Raw genomic sequence first — 17,442 nt, forward strand, 5'->3', positions numbered from 1 at the left:
CCCCAAGTTGCTAGCATGAAATAAATATAGCAGAACAATTAGAGCAATGATTGGGGAGATCTCTAGATCCATCTGAGGTAAGGGATGGTTCTAGCTTTGTTAGAAAGAGAGAGCAATGTACTACATTATGTATGATTTTAAAGGCTTTGTACACCTTCTGGGTCAATTTTATTATTTGTTTTTGTATTTTACTAATTTTGGGCTAAAAATCATTTTTTCAATTGGTCTTTATTAAAATTGTTCAGCTGTTCTGTCACAAAGGGTTAACTGTTTTTCTAGCTGTGTGACTGGTACTTTCACTTTGTGCCGATCATTTAATAAACCTTGTCTCTAAACACTTAATTAAGCCACCTTCTTGTCAGTAAGATAAGAATTGAGCTATAATGAGTGTTTAGGACTGTGATGGCTAACCTCCGGCACTCCAGCTGTGGTAAAACTACGACTCCCAAGATGTACACTTGGCTGTTCTCAGAACTCCATAAAAATGAATGGTGCATGCGGGGAGTCGTAGTTTCACTACAGCTGGATTGTTGGAGGTTAGCCATCACTGGTTGAGGAGGTCAGTGATTAGAGATAAGGAGCCATCAGCTGAGCTGCCTGAAGGAACAGAGTGAAATTTAATATCCTGCTACTCAAAATGTAAAAATTTTAAAGATCAATTGAAAAAGTTTTTAGCTCGAAATGAGTATGAGTGCAATAATAAAACAAAAATTGTCCCCAAAGGTGTACATAGCCTTTAAGCATTTAAAATTATTGATACAACGCTTTGATAAACCATATCCCTTTCCTTTGAGTTGCACACAACCTTCATGGATGACTTATTTACAGAGTGACTTTAAAGAAATTGTTAAAACCGAGAGGGAACAACAAAAGAGCGAAGAGTTTGACTTTGAAACTCAGACAAGAGGTCACTAAAGTAATGAGCTTATAATCGGACAAGTGACCCTGTGATGTTCATTTCGATTCACCTTCAGATTCCTGACTGATGGGTAAATAGTTGAAACTAGCTTGCCCTGAATCTGAACAACAGTTAGAAGACATCTTGTAACTTCCTTATGTTTTGTTTTCTGACCTTATCCTATAAGTGAAAAACTATCAAACTTATACACTATGTTGACTGATGCAGTAAATGTCCGTCTGTTATTCTCAGCCAAAACCACATATACATATATATATATTGTACGTATGTCATAGAGGAAGGCACAAGATAGATAGATAGATAATTGGTTCTGAGATAATCATTGTAAGTTGAAATCATTGTAACTTAAGTCCATAACTCTATGGAAAACCAGTAATTGTTTTCAAAGTCCCAAAATGTCATCCTAAAACAAGAAAAAAGTAAAGTTTAAAAAAAAAAATAGTCAGATAACCAAAACATATAAAGCAATTCCTAAGGTAAAACAAACAGGAATAGATGCTGGAAGCCTAAATTACTTTTTATGGTGAGGACAGGTGCTTCTTCAGGCTCTTGCATAGTACATAGGTAGATGTACCAGAAAAATACAATTTAGTCACCGCTCAACTGGTGTCCAAAGGAGCAGCTCATCCTGGAACAGACAGAGGGCAGTGCAGACTATTTAATACAGCAGAGGACCTACTGGACAACCAATAAAGGTGTTTTTCTAGAATAATGGCCATGTTGACGGTTGGATCTGGGTCTGAGACATTGTATTTTGAGTCTGGTTTCAACATACGGTGGCCCAGAAAAGATCATTATATGTTGAAAATATTGTAGCCTGAGGCCATTGTATATTGCGGAATGACTGTATGTGTGAAATAAATATGTAGTTAAAGAGGTATAACTTACAGCTAGTGGACCCTAATGCCAAATCTGGGACATAAATCTCACCATATACCATACTAATGTTTTTTTATGTGGTTGCGAGCCCACTGAGGCACCACATCAAATGCTACACTGAGCTTTGTTAGTCTGACAAACTCTACCCTACTCTTAGCTCGTCCATCCAAAAGCCATCTTACTTTTATTCTGCGGATCTGTATCAATCATTTGCAGCATTACCTAAATTATAAAAGTTGTTCTTGTGCTTTACTATTTAAAGAAAAAAAAGGTTTCTGATCTAAATTGAGTTATTAAAACTTTTTTTTACATTTATTACATAAGGGACTTGAACGAACATGCGATCATTCGATCATTTATACCATAGACTGCAATACCTTATTATTGCAGTCTATGATAACTTTCTATCAAGCCCTGCCAGAGGCAGATTACAAAGGCAGTCCTGGGAACCTCTATCTAAATGCTCAGATCTATGGTTGCTATTGACTGTGGCATCTGAGGGGTTAAAAGTCCAGAATCAGAGATAACATGGCCAAAATACATGTGTATGGAACAGGCCCAACTCCATAAATGTGTAGAAGGGGTTAAAAAGGAGAGCACCGGATATTTTTAACTATGCATTTTGCATTTATTGGAACATTTTTATTGTGAACTGAAGGATGCCTATAAAGAATAAGCACCATAAATGAGTAAATCTGAAGTTAGGGTGATAGGTGCAGTTTGATTACATAGCGATATTAGCATTAAAATGAGTCTGTCATTATGTAGGGATCAGTAGTAGTGTGAATTTGAACTTTTATTCTGCCAGACACTTCACAGACCATCTGCACTGCTATAAGTGAGCTGTAGTGGTCTTTTGGATGGATGGTACAGCTGTCACTCAGAGTAGAATGGAGGAGCTATGACGCATCTCAATGCATAGATCATAATCGCATTTGCTGTGAAACTTCGTCTCCAGTGCACTTGAAGGAACAGAATCTGGCAGAAAAAAAGTTCATGTTCATACTACTCCTGACAAAAAAGTTCCACAAATTCTATATTTGTCCTGCTCTCCCCAGCCCCTACCTTGTGCTGTCAGCAGTTTTGCATGGTCGAAACTGCTGACAGACTCTCTCTTTAAAGGGCAACAGACATTTCTTTAAAAAGTGACAGCAATCATATAAGTTGTCATCTACGCAAAAAATGGTTCCTGTCAATCTGTCAGCACATTCAGTCAATGCTATCATTAGGTTTGGTTAAATAGACACAGAGCCTGAACTATATTATATTATTATATTATCGGTGCCATTGAATGCAGTCTATTATTCGTTGTTATCAGCCACGTCAGAGTGGAGGAGGAGAGGTTGATAGGTCTATCCTTTACAGGTATTACAAACCTTATCTCACGGATCTCCCGTTCGGAGAACCTCTGAGACATTTCCATAGAGAATGATGTCTCCAGCTTTTTAGATAAGATTTCATTTCATAAGCTGCTGACTTTGGATTTTCTTTCTCGTTTAATTCTTAAATAGAGACAGACTGATGACTAAATGATGTAGTGAAAACCAATGCAGGTAATGGGAATAAGATGACACAATGTTAATGGAAACAACGTATTGCTAAACTTACATCAACAAATGAAATGGAGCATACATCCACTCGGATGACTATTGATTTTAATGTCTTGTTTTTTTGTAGTTGGAGCGGAGCCTGGAAAATGCCCAGAAAATACAGATTTTATATGCAAAAACAAAAAATGTATTGAATCCCACTTAGTCTGTGACTACAAGCCTGACTGTGAGGACTCTTCGGATGAAGCTTACTGCAGTATGTACATCATGGCTATTTTGTTGTCACCATTGGTCTTACATTATTTATACATATCTAGGAAGTGCCAACATCGGGGAGTTAACACCAACTTTAAAGAGTAACTAAACCTTTGTAACATTTTTTAATTTGATGTCCTTAATGCTCTAATAAAACTATTTCTAATATACTTTATTAATCAATTTTACCTTCCTAAAGCTCACCATTCACTATGTGCTTAAAACTCACTTCTCTGTACACCGCTGAGCGGTGTACGGAATACGGAGTATGGAGTGTGAAATTTATGAATGTGGCTGCAGCAGCACTGTAAGTATGAGCAGGAGCACACATTGCTGCTCCTGCCCATGCCCCCCGGAGGTTTACTAACTCCTGGCATAGCACATGTGTACCCTGTAACCATGTACTACGCCAGGATTAGCTGGCTCCTTCTTCACTAAGCTAAGAGAACTGCATGTCAGCTCTTGGCTTAGCGGAGTGGGCAGAAGCAGGCCCGCTCCACTCAGCTAATCCTGGTGTAGTACATGGTTACAGGGTACCCATGTACCATGCCAAGAGTTAGTAATCCTCCGGGTGGCACGGGCAGGAGCAGCAATATGTGCTCCTGCCTATACTCACAGCGCTGCTGCCCAATTCCTAAATTTCACAACAAGAGAACTGAGTTTTAAGCGCACAGTGAATGGTGCATTTTAGAAAGAGTAAGAAAATTACAAAAATGATTAATAAAGTATATTAGAAATAGTTTTATTAACCACTTAAGGACCACAGGTTTATACCCCCCTAGTGACCAGGCCCTTTTTTACAAATCGGCACTCCACTACTTTAGCGGTTTATTGCTCGGTCATGCAACTTACCACCCAAATGAATTTTACCTCCTTTTCTTCTTACTAATAGAGCTTTCATTTAGTGGTATTTCATTGCTGCTGACATTTAACTTTTTTTGTTATTAATCGAAATTTGCCGATTTTTTTTGCAAAAAAATGACATTTTTCACTTTCAGTTGTAATTTTTTTTTAAAAAAACGACATCCATATATACATTTTTCTCTAAATTTATTGTTCTACATGTCTTTGATAAAAAAAAATGTTTGGGTAAAAAAAAAATGGTTTGGGTAAAAGCTATAGTGTTTACAAACTATGGTACAAAAATGTGAATTTCCGCTTTTTGAAGCAGCTCTGACTTTCTGAGCACCTGTCATGTTTCCTGAGGTTCTACAATGCCCAGACAGTAGAAAAAACCCACAAATGACCCCATTTCGGAAAGTAGGCACCCTAAGGTATTCGCTGATGGGCATAGTGAGTTCATAGAACTTTTTATTTTTTGTCACAAGTTAGCGGAAAATTATTATTTTTTTTATTTTTTTTTTTCTTCCTTACAAAGTCTCATATTCCACTAACTTGTGACAAAAAATAAAAACTTCCATGAACTCACTATGCCCATCACAAAATACCTTGGGGTGTCTTCTTTCCAAAATGGGGTCACTTGTGGGGTAGTTATACTGCCCTGGCATTCTAGGGGCCCTTATGTGTGGTAAGTAGTTTGAAATCAAAATGTGTAAAAAATGACCTGTGAAATCTGAAAGGGGCTCTTTGGAATGTGTGCCCCTTTGCCCCCCTAGGCTGCAAAAAAGTGTCACACATCTGGTATCGCCGTACTCAGGAGAAGTTGGGCAATGTGTTTTGGGGTGTCATTTTACATATACCCATGCTGGGTGAGATAAATATCTCGGTCAAATGCCAACTTTGTATAAAAAAATGGGAAAAGTTGTCTTTTGCCGAGATATTTCTCTCACCCAGCATGGGTATATGTAAAATGACACCCCAAAACACATTGCCCAACTTCTCCCAAGTACGGCGATACCACATGTGTGACACTTTTTTGCAGCCTAGGTGGGCAAAGGGGCCCACATTCCAAAGAACACCTTTAGGATTTCACAGGGCATTTTTTACACGTTTTGATTTCAAACTACTTCTCACGCATTAGGGCCCCTAAAATGCCAGGGCAGTATAACTACCCCACAAGTGACCCCATTTTGGAAAGAAGACACCCTAAGGTATTTCGTGATGGGCATAGTGAGTTAAAAAAAAAAAACAATTTCCGCTAACTTGGGCCAAAAAAATGTCTGAATGGAGCCTTACAGGGGGGTGATCAATGACAGGGGGGTGATCAGGGAGTGTATATGGGGTGATCACCCCCCTGTCACTGATCACCCCCTTATAAGCCTCCATTCAGACGTCCGTATGTGTTTTGCGGATCCGATCCATGTATCCGTGGATCTGTAAAAAACATATGGACGTCTGAATGGAGCCTTACAGGGGGGTGATCAATGACAGGGGGTTGATCAGGGAGTCTATATGGGATGATCACCCCCTGTCATTGATCACCCCCCTGTAAGGCTCCATTCAGACGTCCGTATGTGTTTTGCGGATCCGATCCATGGATCCGTGGATCCGCAAAACACATACGGACCTCTAAATGGAGCCAACCTTACAAGGGGGCGATCGATGACAGGGGGGTGATCAGGGAGTCTATATGGGGTGATCACCCCCCTGTAAGGCTCCATTCAGACGTCCGTATGTGTTTTGCGGATCCGATCCATGTATCCGTGGATACGTAAAAAACATACGGACGTCTGAATGGAGCCTTACAGGGGGGTGATCAATGACAGGGGGGTGTGGATGTGATAAACAATAAAACAAAATAACAATAACTTATACAAGGACAGGTGCACTCTGCGGTCTTACTAAACCCTCATACTGATGTAAAATTGAGAGATTAGCCAACATATCCTACTTATACAGTGTCTTTGTAAAAGTTATTGTTATTTTGTGGTCTATAGGCCAAGTATATGCAGTATGTGATGTAACTATGAAGCTGGCATCTCCTTTAAACAGGGGTGCCACTCCAGCCTTAATGTTAAAGGCATACTGTGGTACAGTTGAATATAGAGAGATTAGAAGCACTCATTTCCCACGGCCCTGCCACCGCCCCACTTGTCTCTAGGTCTCGCCTCCTGAGGCAATTGCCTCACCTGGCCTCATTGAAGGTTCACCCTCTGCCTTTAAAGGAGTCTTTCACCATGAAATACAGTGCAATCTGCAGACAGCATGTTATAGCTGAGCAGAAGCTGACATTTAGATTTTTTTTGTATATGGTCATCAAACCTTTTAACTTATTCTTTAACTCTCATCCCTTTCTGGGCTCAGTAGCCAAGTGGGTGGTCTTATCGGTGATTTATAGCCTTCCCTGATTGAGTGGGTTTACTGGGATAACTTTCAATCATTGAAAGGAATGCCCACTTGGCTACTGAGCCCAGAAAGAACAGAGATTTAAATAAGAAATGGCAAGTTTTACTGAATCTTTTCCCACAAAACTATATATCAATCTGCTCAACTCTTCCTGCTCTTGCTGCCTGCCTGCAGATTGCATGGTGACAGGTTCCCTTAAATATAGACATTCTGCTACACTTAGGCTTCATGTAAATGGCAAAATATACAAGGGGTTGTCCTGGCTCTCTGTGGCACAAATTTTGGCACAAAATAGGCCAACTAATAGCTGGTGTAAAGATACTCCAAATTTGGCCTACACCATCGGCCACTTAACAAAATTTGATGCATCTTTAGAGTATCTAGTCTAAGTGTGTGTGGGGGGGGGGGGGAGTGTTATCACGAGGGGAATATCTGAAGTCAGTTTTTTCTTAAAAATGTGTTGGCATAATTTCACCAAATTTATGAAATGTCACACGGTGATTGATAAATGTGAGCATTGGAATCTGTAAACCTTTGTCTAGAAATTATTCTCCACTTTTTTATGCCATCCTTGGAGGGACATTTGCAAAAGTCGCAGTGATAGATCTGACCTGAAAGTCAATAACATACCTAACCACACACACTCTTTATAAAAGTGGTAGGGGTGGTGTAAAACTGTAAAAAGTCACATATTTTAGAGGAAAATAGCATCATGTCCCCTAAGTTTACAATATCTAAATAGCAGATAGAATGTGTGCCCCTGTGTGCACCATCATGTAATTGTTAATTTCCTCTGGATAGTAATCTGTCGTGGACACACAGGGGCACGGCTCGGTACAGTTGTAGAACAGTTATCAGAGCTGTGACTTATAACAAGCCTCACATCTATATGTCCATCCCATCAGCAGAATAGATTTTTATGTACAATTATACAATCAAAGTTACAATTGATGACCACATTTTGAATATTGAAAATTGTAAGAAATCATTGCCCAAAAAAAGATAACCAATCCCCCCACCCCCCAAAACTTTTCAATGTAGAACTTTTGCTGAATATCCATCTAGCCAATAACTGATGTGTGAAGCATGGACAGCAACTAGATGGTCTGGGAATGACTCAGTAAGGTCCAGGTTAGTTGTCCCAGGTTTCTGGAACCTTGCTGACTGCAGTACATCCCACAGCTGCTGGAAGGTGCGTGGGGTAGGGGGAATCCATAGAGGGAAAACGAAGAATGAGTCCCACAGATGTTAAATTGGGGGTCAGGGTAGTACTTGGAAGTCTTGGTCATGCTCCTCCAACCAATGTCCAAATTTCTAGCCGTGTGACACTTCACATCATCTTTGCTGGAGGATCTAATCAGCCCCAGTAAAGAGAATCAGAATATAAGGGTGTACGTGATCTGCAAGGAAGGATGGATACCCAAATGTGAATAACTAAAAATGCACAGGAGATGCTGTAGACTGTGTTTTGTGCAGCATCATGCATATCACAGGCAGTGTGCAAATTATAGCCCAGTTAAGGAAGGGAAACAAATGATAGCTAGACCTAGCAGTCACAGATGCTATTAGTTATATAGATATCATCAAACTGTGAGCATTATGCTTGAAACCACAGATGTGGATCTAAGACACAGGAGATGCTGAAGTCTTCACCTATGCATCAGCATGCATGACACAGGCAGTGTGCAAACTCTAGCCCACTGAAGGGAGGGGAAGAGATAACGGCTATATCTAGCAGATGCTATTAATTATATAGATCACTCCAAACTGTGAGGATTCTGCTCGAAATCACAGATGCAGATCTAAGGCCCAGGAGACGCTGAACGCTATACCTATTCAGCAGCATGCACGTAACAGGTAGTGTGCAAACTCTAGCCCACTGAAGGGATGGAAACAAATGATGGCTAGATCTAGAAGATGCTATAAGTTATATAGATTACCCCAAACTTTGAGCATTACCACAGATGCAGATCTAAGGCACAAGAGATGCTGAAAGCTTTGCTATGCATGCAGCACTATGCATGTCAAATACATTGTGTAAACTCTAATCCAATGCACGGAGGGGCAGAGATGATTAGTTATTCTGACATCATCTTCAATTACAATGCAATGGCCCGACACTATCTACTTAATATTTTATTAGGCTTTTTTCACACCATGTTCTGTGTGCATACCATATTATACTCAATACAGCCATAGGCCCCTATAAGCCCGACAACTGCCAAAAGAGCAGCTAAATATTACATCTTCCCTTCCGTCATTATTTTGACATCAGATCGGTCACTTTGGTATAAGAAGAATTTCCTTAAGATAATAAATCTTCATAATAATCATAAAAGGTTAAATTTTTCAACATCTGAGACATATTTCATTTAAAATGTAAATGATCTTATTTACAATTTTCACACTCGGTTGAATGGCACTGAAGCAAGTACTGATATGAAAAATAGGAATTCCTTGGTGAAATTAAGTAAATGTGTTAAGCCAGGATGAGCTAATCCCTTTATAGACTCATAGGAAATTGTACATGGTTAAGGCAGCAGAAGATGGCGTTGTTTGAGAGAAGGGTAAAGCAGAGGTTGATTTAAGTAAATTAGACATTTATCTTGCTTCTTTCAGAGTAAAGTGATTTTTTTTCGTGTGTGTGAATTACTGAGAACATATTGAGTGAACGTCTCATGTGCTTATCCATTAAAGGCAGACATTATTTTTCCATATACATAGGTGAGTACACCAATGTCCCTGGGAGCTGTAATTTTGAGAATGCAAACAAGATCATTTTTGGATGTGATCTCTCTCAAGACAATACAAGTGATTTCCGGTGGGCCGTACGACGCAAAGTCAACAATTATCTAAATACAGACCACACTCCAGGTAGGTAGCGACCTACAGTATGTTGTTAAAGGAAAGGTGTCATCAGAAAATGACCTATTGTTTAAATCATGTTTTTATGTTAAACATGTTTCTTTTTTATAATTTTCTTTTTTTTTTTATATTCCATGTGTCACCTTTTATATAAAAAAATCGCAATCTTAAAATTCTGCAATTTTCATACTGGCTCCGAAAATGAATGAATCGGTTCTACCAAATCAAAGTTTGTTACCAGTTTTCAAAAAATGTTGGACTTTATCAAATCTGAAAACTTTGTAAATTGTTCCAGACAAACCGCTCAAAATGGCATCTGTCATTCATCTGGAATATGAAGAAGGATGACCACTTGACCCTAAGCGGAGCCATGGCTGGTGGGCTTGCCCATAATGCCTTGCAGTCAGTCTTAGACAATCAGGAGGCATAATATTGACATGTCATAGGCTCTACATAAGATCCCAACCATGGTTTTATATTTTTAAAAAAAAGAATCTTAAAATTCAGCAATTTTTATACTGGCCCCGAAGCGTATTTGAGATGAGTGAATCGGTTCTACCAAACCAAAGTTCGTTGCAAATTTTCAAAAAACTTTGGACTCTATCAAGTCTGAAACCTTTGCAATTTGTTCCAGACAAACTGCTCAAAATGGCATCTGTCATTTTACAGATCAGCAGGGACGATAAAGAAGGATGACCACTTGACCCTAAGCGGATGGTGGGCTTGCCCCTAATGCATTGTAGTCAGTCTCAGACAATCAGGAGGCATGACATTTACAGGTCATAGGCTCTACATACAATCCCAACCATGGAATCCATGTGTATTCTGGAAGAGAGTAATAAAACCTTATCAGAGAATACAGCTAACTAAAGGACCCATGGGGAAATTGGCAGCACCTTTACACCTGCAGATTATTGCTAACAAGCGTTTCCTACAAATGTTTTTCAGCAATTATCTCCCCGGTGTTCAGGCAAAGGGGTCTTTAGTGTCAGGGAGAGTTTAATGTCAGGGAAAACAATAGCAAGTTAGATTAAATTAGATTTAAACGGGTTTTCCAAGATTTTCTTACTGATGACCTATCGTCAGTATACAATACTTTGCCAGCTAACAATTTACTCATTTTTATGTTGGGTTTTCTGGATTTTTTCTTGGATTCTTCTGGCATATTCACAATGGCAGAATGGGGATCCTTGTTTTAGCACTTGTACATGTGGCAACATACAAAAATAGAATTGAGAACTGGCTACAGATAACCTTTCTAACGTCCATCTATCAGACCGTTATGGCATATTCTAGGGGCATGCCATACATGTCCAAGAGTAGGTTCACATTTGCATTTAACAGATCTGACAGGCTATTAAGAGAGAACAGCCTGCCAGAGATCCAGCCTAGCCGATACTGCCGTTCACTGCCGGACCCCATTGACTATAATGGGATCCAATGGAGGTCCAGGCAATTTCTGGTGAAATGCTGGCTTACGTCCGGACAAAAACCATTGCATCTAAACTTATACTAGAAAGCAGCTGGATCCCCTCCAAACCCCACTGACTGAACGACAGTATGTGGCTATGCTGGGCCCATGAACTGCCAGAACAGCCTGCCTGATTTGCTAAACGCAAATGTAAACCTACCCCAACATGGGAAAACACAACTTTAAACAAAAAACAAACAAAAAAAAACAAAAAAAAAAAACAGCAGCACACTTGTCCAAGGGCTTGTTCTGGTATTGCAGCTGATTTTCAGTACATGACCTGAAATACCAGACACAGCTCATGGACAAGAAATCGTTTTGGGGTTTTTTTGTTTCTAGAAAAAATGTTGAGCCTTTTTTTTAATAATGGACTAACATTTTAGAGTATTTCAGATAAGTAAATGATTTCTATGGTATTTAGGGTTTCTATATACTTTATTTTTGCACCTTAAAAAATTGAGTTGTAACTGAATCAGCACTTTGTACACTGACTCGGATAGAAGTTGTTTTGCTGTCTATTCTTGACATACAATTAGTTTTTTTTTGACCACTTAATGAATGAAGAGAAGAAGATTAGAAAAAAGGAGAACATTACGTCCTTCTATTTATTTTCTGTATTTGGATCACATACTTGTGTCAGACCTTTGGCGCATAGCATATTTGTCCTTGAGAACTAATTAGGTAGAGCCGCTTGTAAGCCACGTAAGCTTCGAAGGAAGCCAGGGCTATCTGTTCCTCCTCCAAAAAGTCAGCCAAGACCTCAGATCTCCATGTACTCTGTACTCTGCTTCAAAAAGCCAAATCTTCATTTGTATTTATGGAAGATGTCAGACTGATTTCATTATTGCTGCATACAATATTGACCTGTAATGTTATAAATAAACTATAATAGGAGACAGAATCAAATGTAATAAGCATATAGAAATCACGTCTACCCCAATTTCTAGTCTTCAGAGACATCCAGAACACAAGAATCCTAAATTCCTTACCTTTCTTTGTAGAGATATCTATAAGAAATGTATTTGTTAGGGAATTGTCCAAAGATTGAGAGCCCCTTTAGTAGCAGCTCAAGAAATTTATGAATCTATCTTTCTGTCCAGTCGCTTTGCAGTGACCCTGAGGAACTGGTGCAGAGGATGGGAGTGGTAGTGGCCCTGATGAATTGTTATGTTATGGTGTTCTCCCTTAGGCCGTTTGGGGATTGATGCAGTGGAAATGTATTATTGAAGAATGAGGCCAGAATTAAACGTATAAAAGCCTCTTTTACTAAGTGCAACGTAGAACTTCAAATACATTCAATAGCAGCTGGTGTCAAGTGCAAATTTATGGCAACAGAAATGAATATAGAGGCAGGTTGAATAGCACTGCCTAAAATCTATCTAAAAAATATTACAAAATGGCACAATTTGGCACAGCTAGAGCTTCTACAATTTTTTCTGACTCACTCCAAAATGAAAGAGTTTAATTGGAAGGGCGTGGAAAGGGGATGTCTTTACATTTTGCACCAAAATTGCACTACAATTCTGTCTAAAAGTAAGATAGTTATAGAGTCAGAAAAAAGTGTATAGCTGTACATCAAACTCGTATAACACAGCCTGAGCACCTTTGATAAATCTAGTGCAGGTCTAGACAGCTCATCTACAGTAAGTTTACACCATCTATAAGATTGGTAAATCTATCCCAGTGTGTATTGCAGTGTATTATACCTGTTCGTCATGCTATTACATTATACACCTGACAGACTGTAATGGGAGTACTAAAATGGCAGGGTGTTACGACTGTAGGTAAGGGAAGACAAGGACAGTGAGCCCTAAGGCCAGAACCCAACCCACTTTCCCTACCTACTTGCAGTACAATCCCTAAAAAGCTAGACCGCAACTGGTTGACGTTCTCTATGCTATGTAGCGTAGGGTAGAGATGGACTAACGAACAAAGACAGACAAACACAATACCAGTGTTGTATGTAAATGGGTCAGAACCAGACAAGCTATACAGTACTAAACGAGAGACAGAGAGTGGTCAGAAATAGAGTTGAGCGAACACCTGGATGTTCGGGTTCGAGAAGTTCGGCCGAACATCCCGGAAATGTTCGGGTTCGGGATCCGAACCCGATCCGAACTTCGTCCCGAACCCGAACCCCATTGAAGTCAATGGGGACCCGAACTTTTCGGCACTAAAAAGGCTGTAAAACAGCCCAGGAAAGAGCTAGAGGGCTGCAAAAGGCAGCAACATGTAGGTAAATCCCCTGCAAACAAATGTGGATAGGGAAATGAATAAAAATAAAAATTAAATAAATAAAAATTAACCAAAATCAATTGGAGAGAGGTTCCATAGCAGAGAATCTGGCTTCCCGTCACCCACCACTGGAACAGTCCATTCTCAGATATTTAGGCCCCGGCACCCAGGCAGAGGAGAGAGGTCCCGTAACAGAGAATCTGTCTTCATGTCAGCAGAGAATTAGTCTGCATGTCATAGCAGAGAATGAGGCTTCACGTCAGCCACCACTGCAACAGTCCATTGGCATATATTTAGGCCCAGCACCCAGGCAGAGGAGAGAGGTCCCGTAACAGACAATCTGGCTTCATGTCAGCAGAGAATCAGTCTGCATGTCATAGCAGAGAATCAGGCTTCACGTCACCCACCACTGCAACAGTCCATTGTCATAAATTTAGGCCCAGCACTAGTGTTGAGCGGCATGTCCCATATTCGAATTCGCGAAATTTTGTGAATATTCGAAAGAATATTCGTAAAATATTCGCGATTATTCAAATTCGTTATTATTTCGCATATGCGATAATTCGAATTTTCGCATCGCATAATACATATGCTATGCAAAATTCACATGTGCGCTAATGAAATCGCCTTACGAAGATTCGCAACTCAATTCAATCACTAATGTATGAATGCAATGCCCTTTGCCTCTGTTCTGGGACAAGTGTAGATATTCGCATGTGCGCTAATAAAATCGCCTTACGAAGATTCGCACCTCAATCACTTTCTAGGGAATGTGAGACTTTTGGGAATCAATCGAGATACAGTGGGGGGTGATGACAGTAGTTGACAGAGTACAGATCAATGTAATCTGTAAGGTGGAAAGTAAAATAAAAAATACGAATTTTCGTTAATCAAATTTTACGAAGTTCTACGTATTCGCGAATATGGTGCTATACTATATGAATGCACAGGCCTTTGCCTCTCTGTTCTGGGGACAAGTGTAGATATTTGCATTTGCGTTAATAAAATCGCCTTACGAAGATTCGCAGCTCAATTCAATCACTAATGTATGAATGCAAAGCCCTTTGCCTCTGTTCTGGGACAAGTGTAGATATTCGCATGTGCGCTAATAAAATCGCCTTACGAAGATTCGCAACTCAATCACTTTCTAGGGAATGTGAGACTTTTGGGAATCAATCGAGATACAGTGGGGGGTGATGACAGTAGTTGACAGAGTACAGATCAATGTAATCTGTAAGGTGGAAAGTAAAATAAAAAATACGAATATTCGTAAATCGAATTTTACGAAGTTCTACGTATTCGCGAATATGGTGCTATACTATATGAATGCACAGGCCTTTGCCTCTCTGTTCTGGGGACAAGTGTAGATATTTGCATTTGCGTTAATAAAATCGCCTTACGAAGATTCGCAGCTCAATTCAATCACTAATGTATGAATGCAAAGCCCTTTGCCTCTGTTCTGGGACAAGTGTAGATATTCGCATGTGCGCTAATAAAATCGCCTTACGAAGATTCGCAACTCAATTCACTAATGTATGAATGCAAAGCCCTTTGCCTCTGTTCTGGGACGTGCCGATATTCGCATGTGCGCTAATAAAATCGCCTTACGAAGATTCGCAACTCAATTCACTAATGTATGAATGCAAAGCCCTTTGCCTCTGTTCTGGGACGTGCCGATATTCGCATGTGCGCTAATAAAATCGCCTTACGAAGATTCGCGCCTCAATCACTTTCTAGGCAATGTGAGTAAGATCTGAGCTGTTGGACCTTTGGGAAACAATCAATTATATGTGTACTGTAATTTTGTGGGGGGGGGAAAAAACAAAAAACGAATATTCGTTTTTACGAATATATAGCACTATATTCGAAATATTCGCGAAATCGCGAAGTTGCGATATTCGCGAAAAAAATTTGCTTTTCGAATATTCGCGCTCAACACTACCCAGCACCCAGGCAGAGGAGAGAGGTCCCGTAACAGACAATCTGGCTTCATGTCAGCAGAGAATCAGTCTGCATGTCATAGCAGAGAATGAGGCTTCACGTCAGCCACCACTGCAACAGTCCATTGGCATATATTTAGGCCCAGCACCCAGGCAGAGGAGAGAGGTCCCGTAACAGACAATCTGGCTTCATGTCAGCAGAGAATCAGTCTTCATATCATAGCAGAGAATCAGGCTTCACGTCACCCACCACTGTAAGAGTCCATTTTCATAAATTTAGGCCCAGCACACAGGCAGAGGAGAGAGGTCCCGTAACAGAGGATCTGGCTTCATGTCAGCAGAGAATCAGTCTGCATGTCATAGCAGAGAATCAGGCTTCACATCACCCAACATTGGAACAGTCCATTGGCATATATTTAGGCCCCGGCACCCAGACAGAGGAGAGGTTCATTCAACTTTGGGTAGCCTCGCAATATAATGGTAAAATGAAAATAAAAATAGGATTGAATGAGGAAGTGCCCTGGAGTCCAATAATATATGGTTAAGGGGAGGTAGTTAATGTCTAATCTGGACAAGGGACGGACAGATCCTGTGGGATCCATGCCTGGTTCATTTTTATGAACGTCAGCTTGTCCACATTGGCTGTAGACAGGCGGCTGCGTTTGAGGCCTAGTATTTAGGCGCTGGGTGACCGGTATGGATTTAGTGACAGAATTAGACTTGGAAATGCACAGAAGCGTGTGTGTGTGAAGTTATTCTGAATGACCCAATGTGCACCTTGAATATTATATACCCTTTTAGGGATAGATTTCAAATAGCTCTGATATAGCAGAAACCACTAAATTATGAAATTGCTAAATTGGGAATTGTACTTCAACCCAGAACAAAAAATGTGCTTTGACGGACACTAAATATCTTGCCCAGCAACAACAGTACAGCGGTGGGTAACGAGAGATTTAGAGGGAATTAAATTTGAGGCCTAGTATTTAGGCGCTGGGTCACCGGTATGGATTTAGTGACAGAATTAGACTTGGAAATACACAGTAGCGGGTGTGTGTGAAGTTATTCTGAATGACCCTATGTGCACCTTCAATATTATATACCCTTTTAGGGATAGATTTCAAATAGCTCTGATATAGCAGAAACCACTAAATTATGAAATTGCTAAATTGGGAATTGTACTTCAACCCAGAACAAAAAATGTGCTTTGACGGACACTAAATATCTTGCCCAGCAACAACAGTACAGCGGTGGGTAACGAGAGATTTAGAGGGAATTAAATTTGAGGCCTAGTATTTAGGCGCTGGGTCACCGGTATGGATTTAGTGACAGAATTAGACTTGGAAATGCACAGAAGCGTGTGTGTGAAGTTATTCTGAATGACCCAATGTGCACCTTCAATATTATATACCCTTTTTGGGATAGATTTCAAATAGCTCTGATATAGCAGGAACCACTAAATTATGAAATTGCTAAATTGGGAATTGTACTTCAACCCAGAACAAAAAATGTGCTTTGACGGGCACTAAATAACTTTCCCAGCTACAACAGGACAACGGTAACGAGAGATTTAGAGGGATTTAAATTTGAGGCCTAGTATTTAGGCGCTGGGTGACAGGTATGGGTTTAGTGACAGAATTAGACTTGGAAATACACAGTAGCGGGTGTGTGTGAAGTTATTCTGAATGACCCTATGTGCACCTTCAATATTATATACCCTTTTAGGGATAGATTTCAAATAGCTCTGATATAGCAGAAACCACTAAATTATGAAATTGCTAAATTGGGAATTGTACTTCAACCCAGAACAAAAAATGTGCTTTGACGGACACTAAATATCTTGCCCAGCAACAACAGTACACCGGTGGGTAACGAGAGATTTAGAGGGAATTAAATTTGAGGCCTAGTATTTAGGCGCTGGGTCACCGGTATGGATTTAGTGACAGAATTAGACTTGGAAATACACAGTAGCGGGTGTGTGTGAAGTTATTCTGAATGACCCTATGTGCACCTTCAATATTATATACCCTTTTAGGGATAGATTTCAAATAGCTCTGATATAGCAGAAACCACTAAATTATG

General features: G+C 40.0%; 1 protein-coding gene across 1 annotated transcript in view; it reads left to right on the forward strand.

Moving 5' to 3' along the window:
• Nucleotides 1-17,442, forward strand: part of MALRD1 (MAM and LDL receptor class A domain containing 1) — a 500,726-nt gene that overhangs the window by 291,888 nt on the left and 191,396 nt on the right. Inside the window, exons 29-30 of the mRNA XM_044295614.1 lie at nucleotides 3,476-3,604; nucleotides 9,574-9,723. Of these exons, the coding sequence (XP_044151549.1) occupies nucleotides 3,476-3,604; nucleotides 9,574-9,723 (279 nt within the window). The remainder of the gene's footprint in view (nucleotides 1-3,475; nucleotides 3,605-9,573; nucleotides 9,724-17,442) is intronic.

This window comes from Bufo gargarizans, chromosome 5 (assembly GCF_014858855.1).
Source record: "Bufo gargarizans isolate SCDJY-AF-19 chromosome 5, ASM1485885v1, whole genome shotgun sequence".
NCBI lineage: Eukaryota > Metazoa > Chordata > Amphibia > Anura > Bufonidae > Bufo > Bufo gargarizans.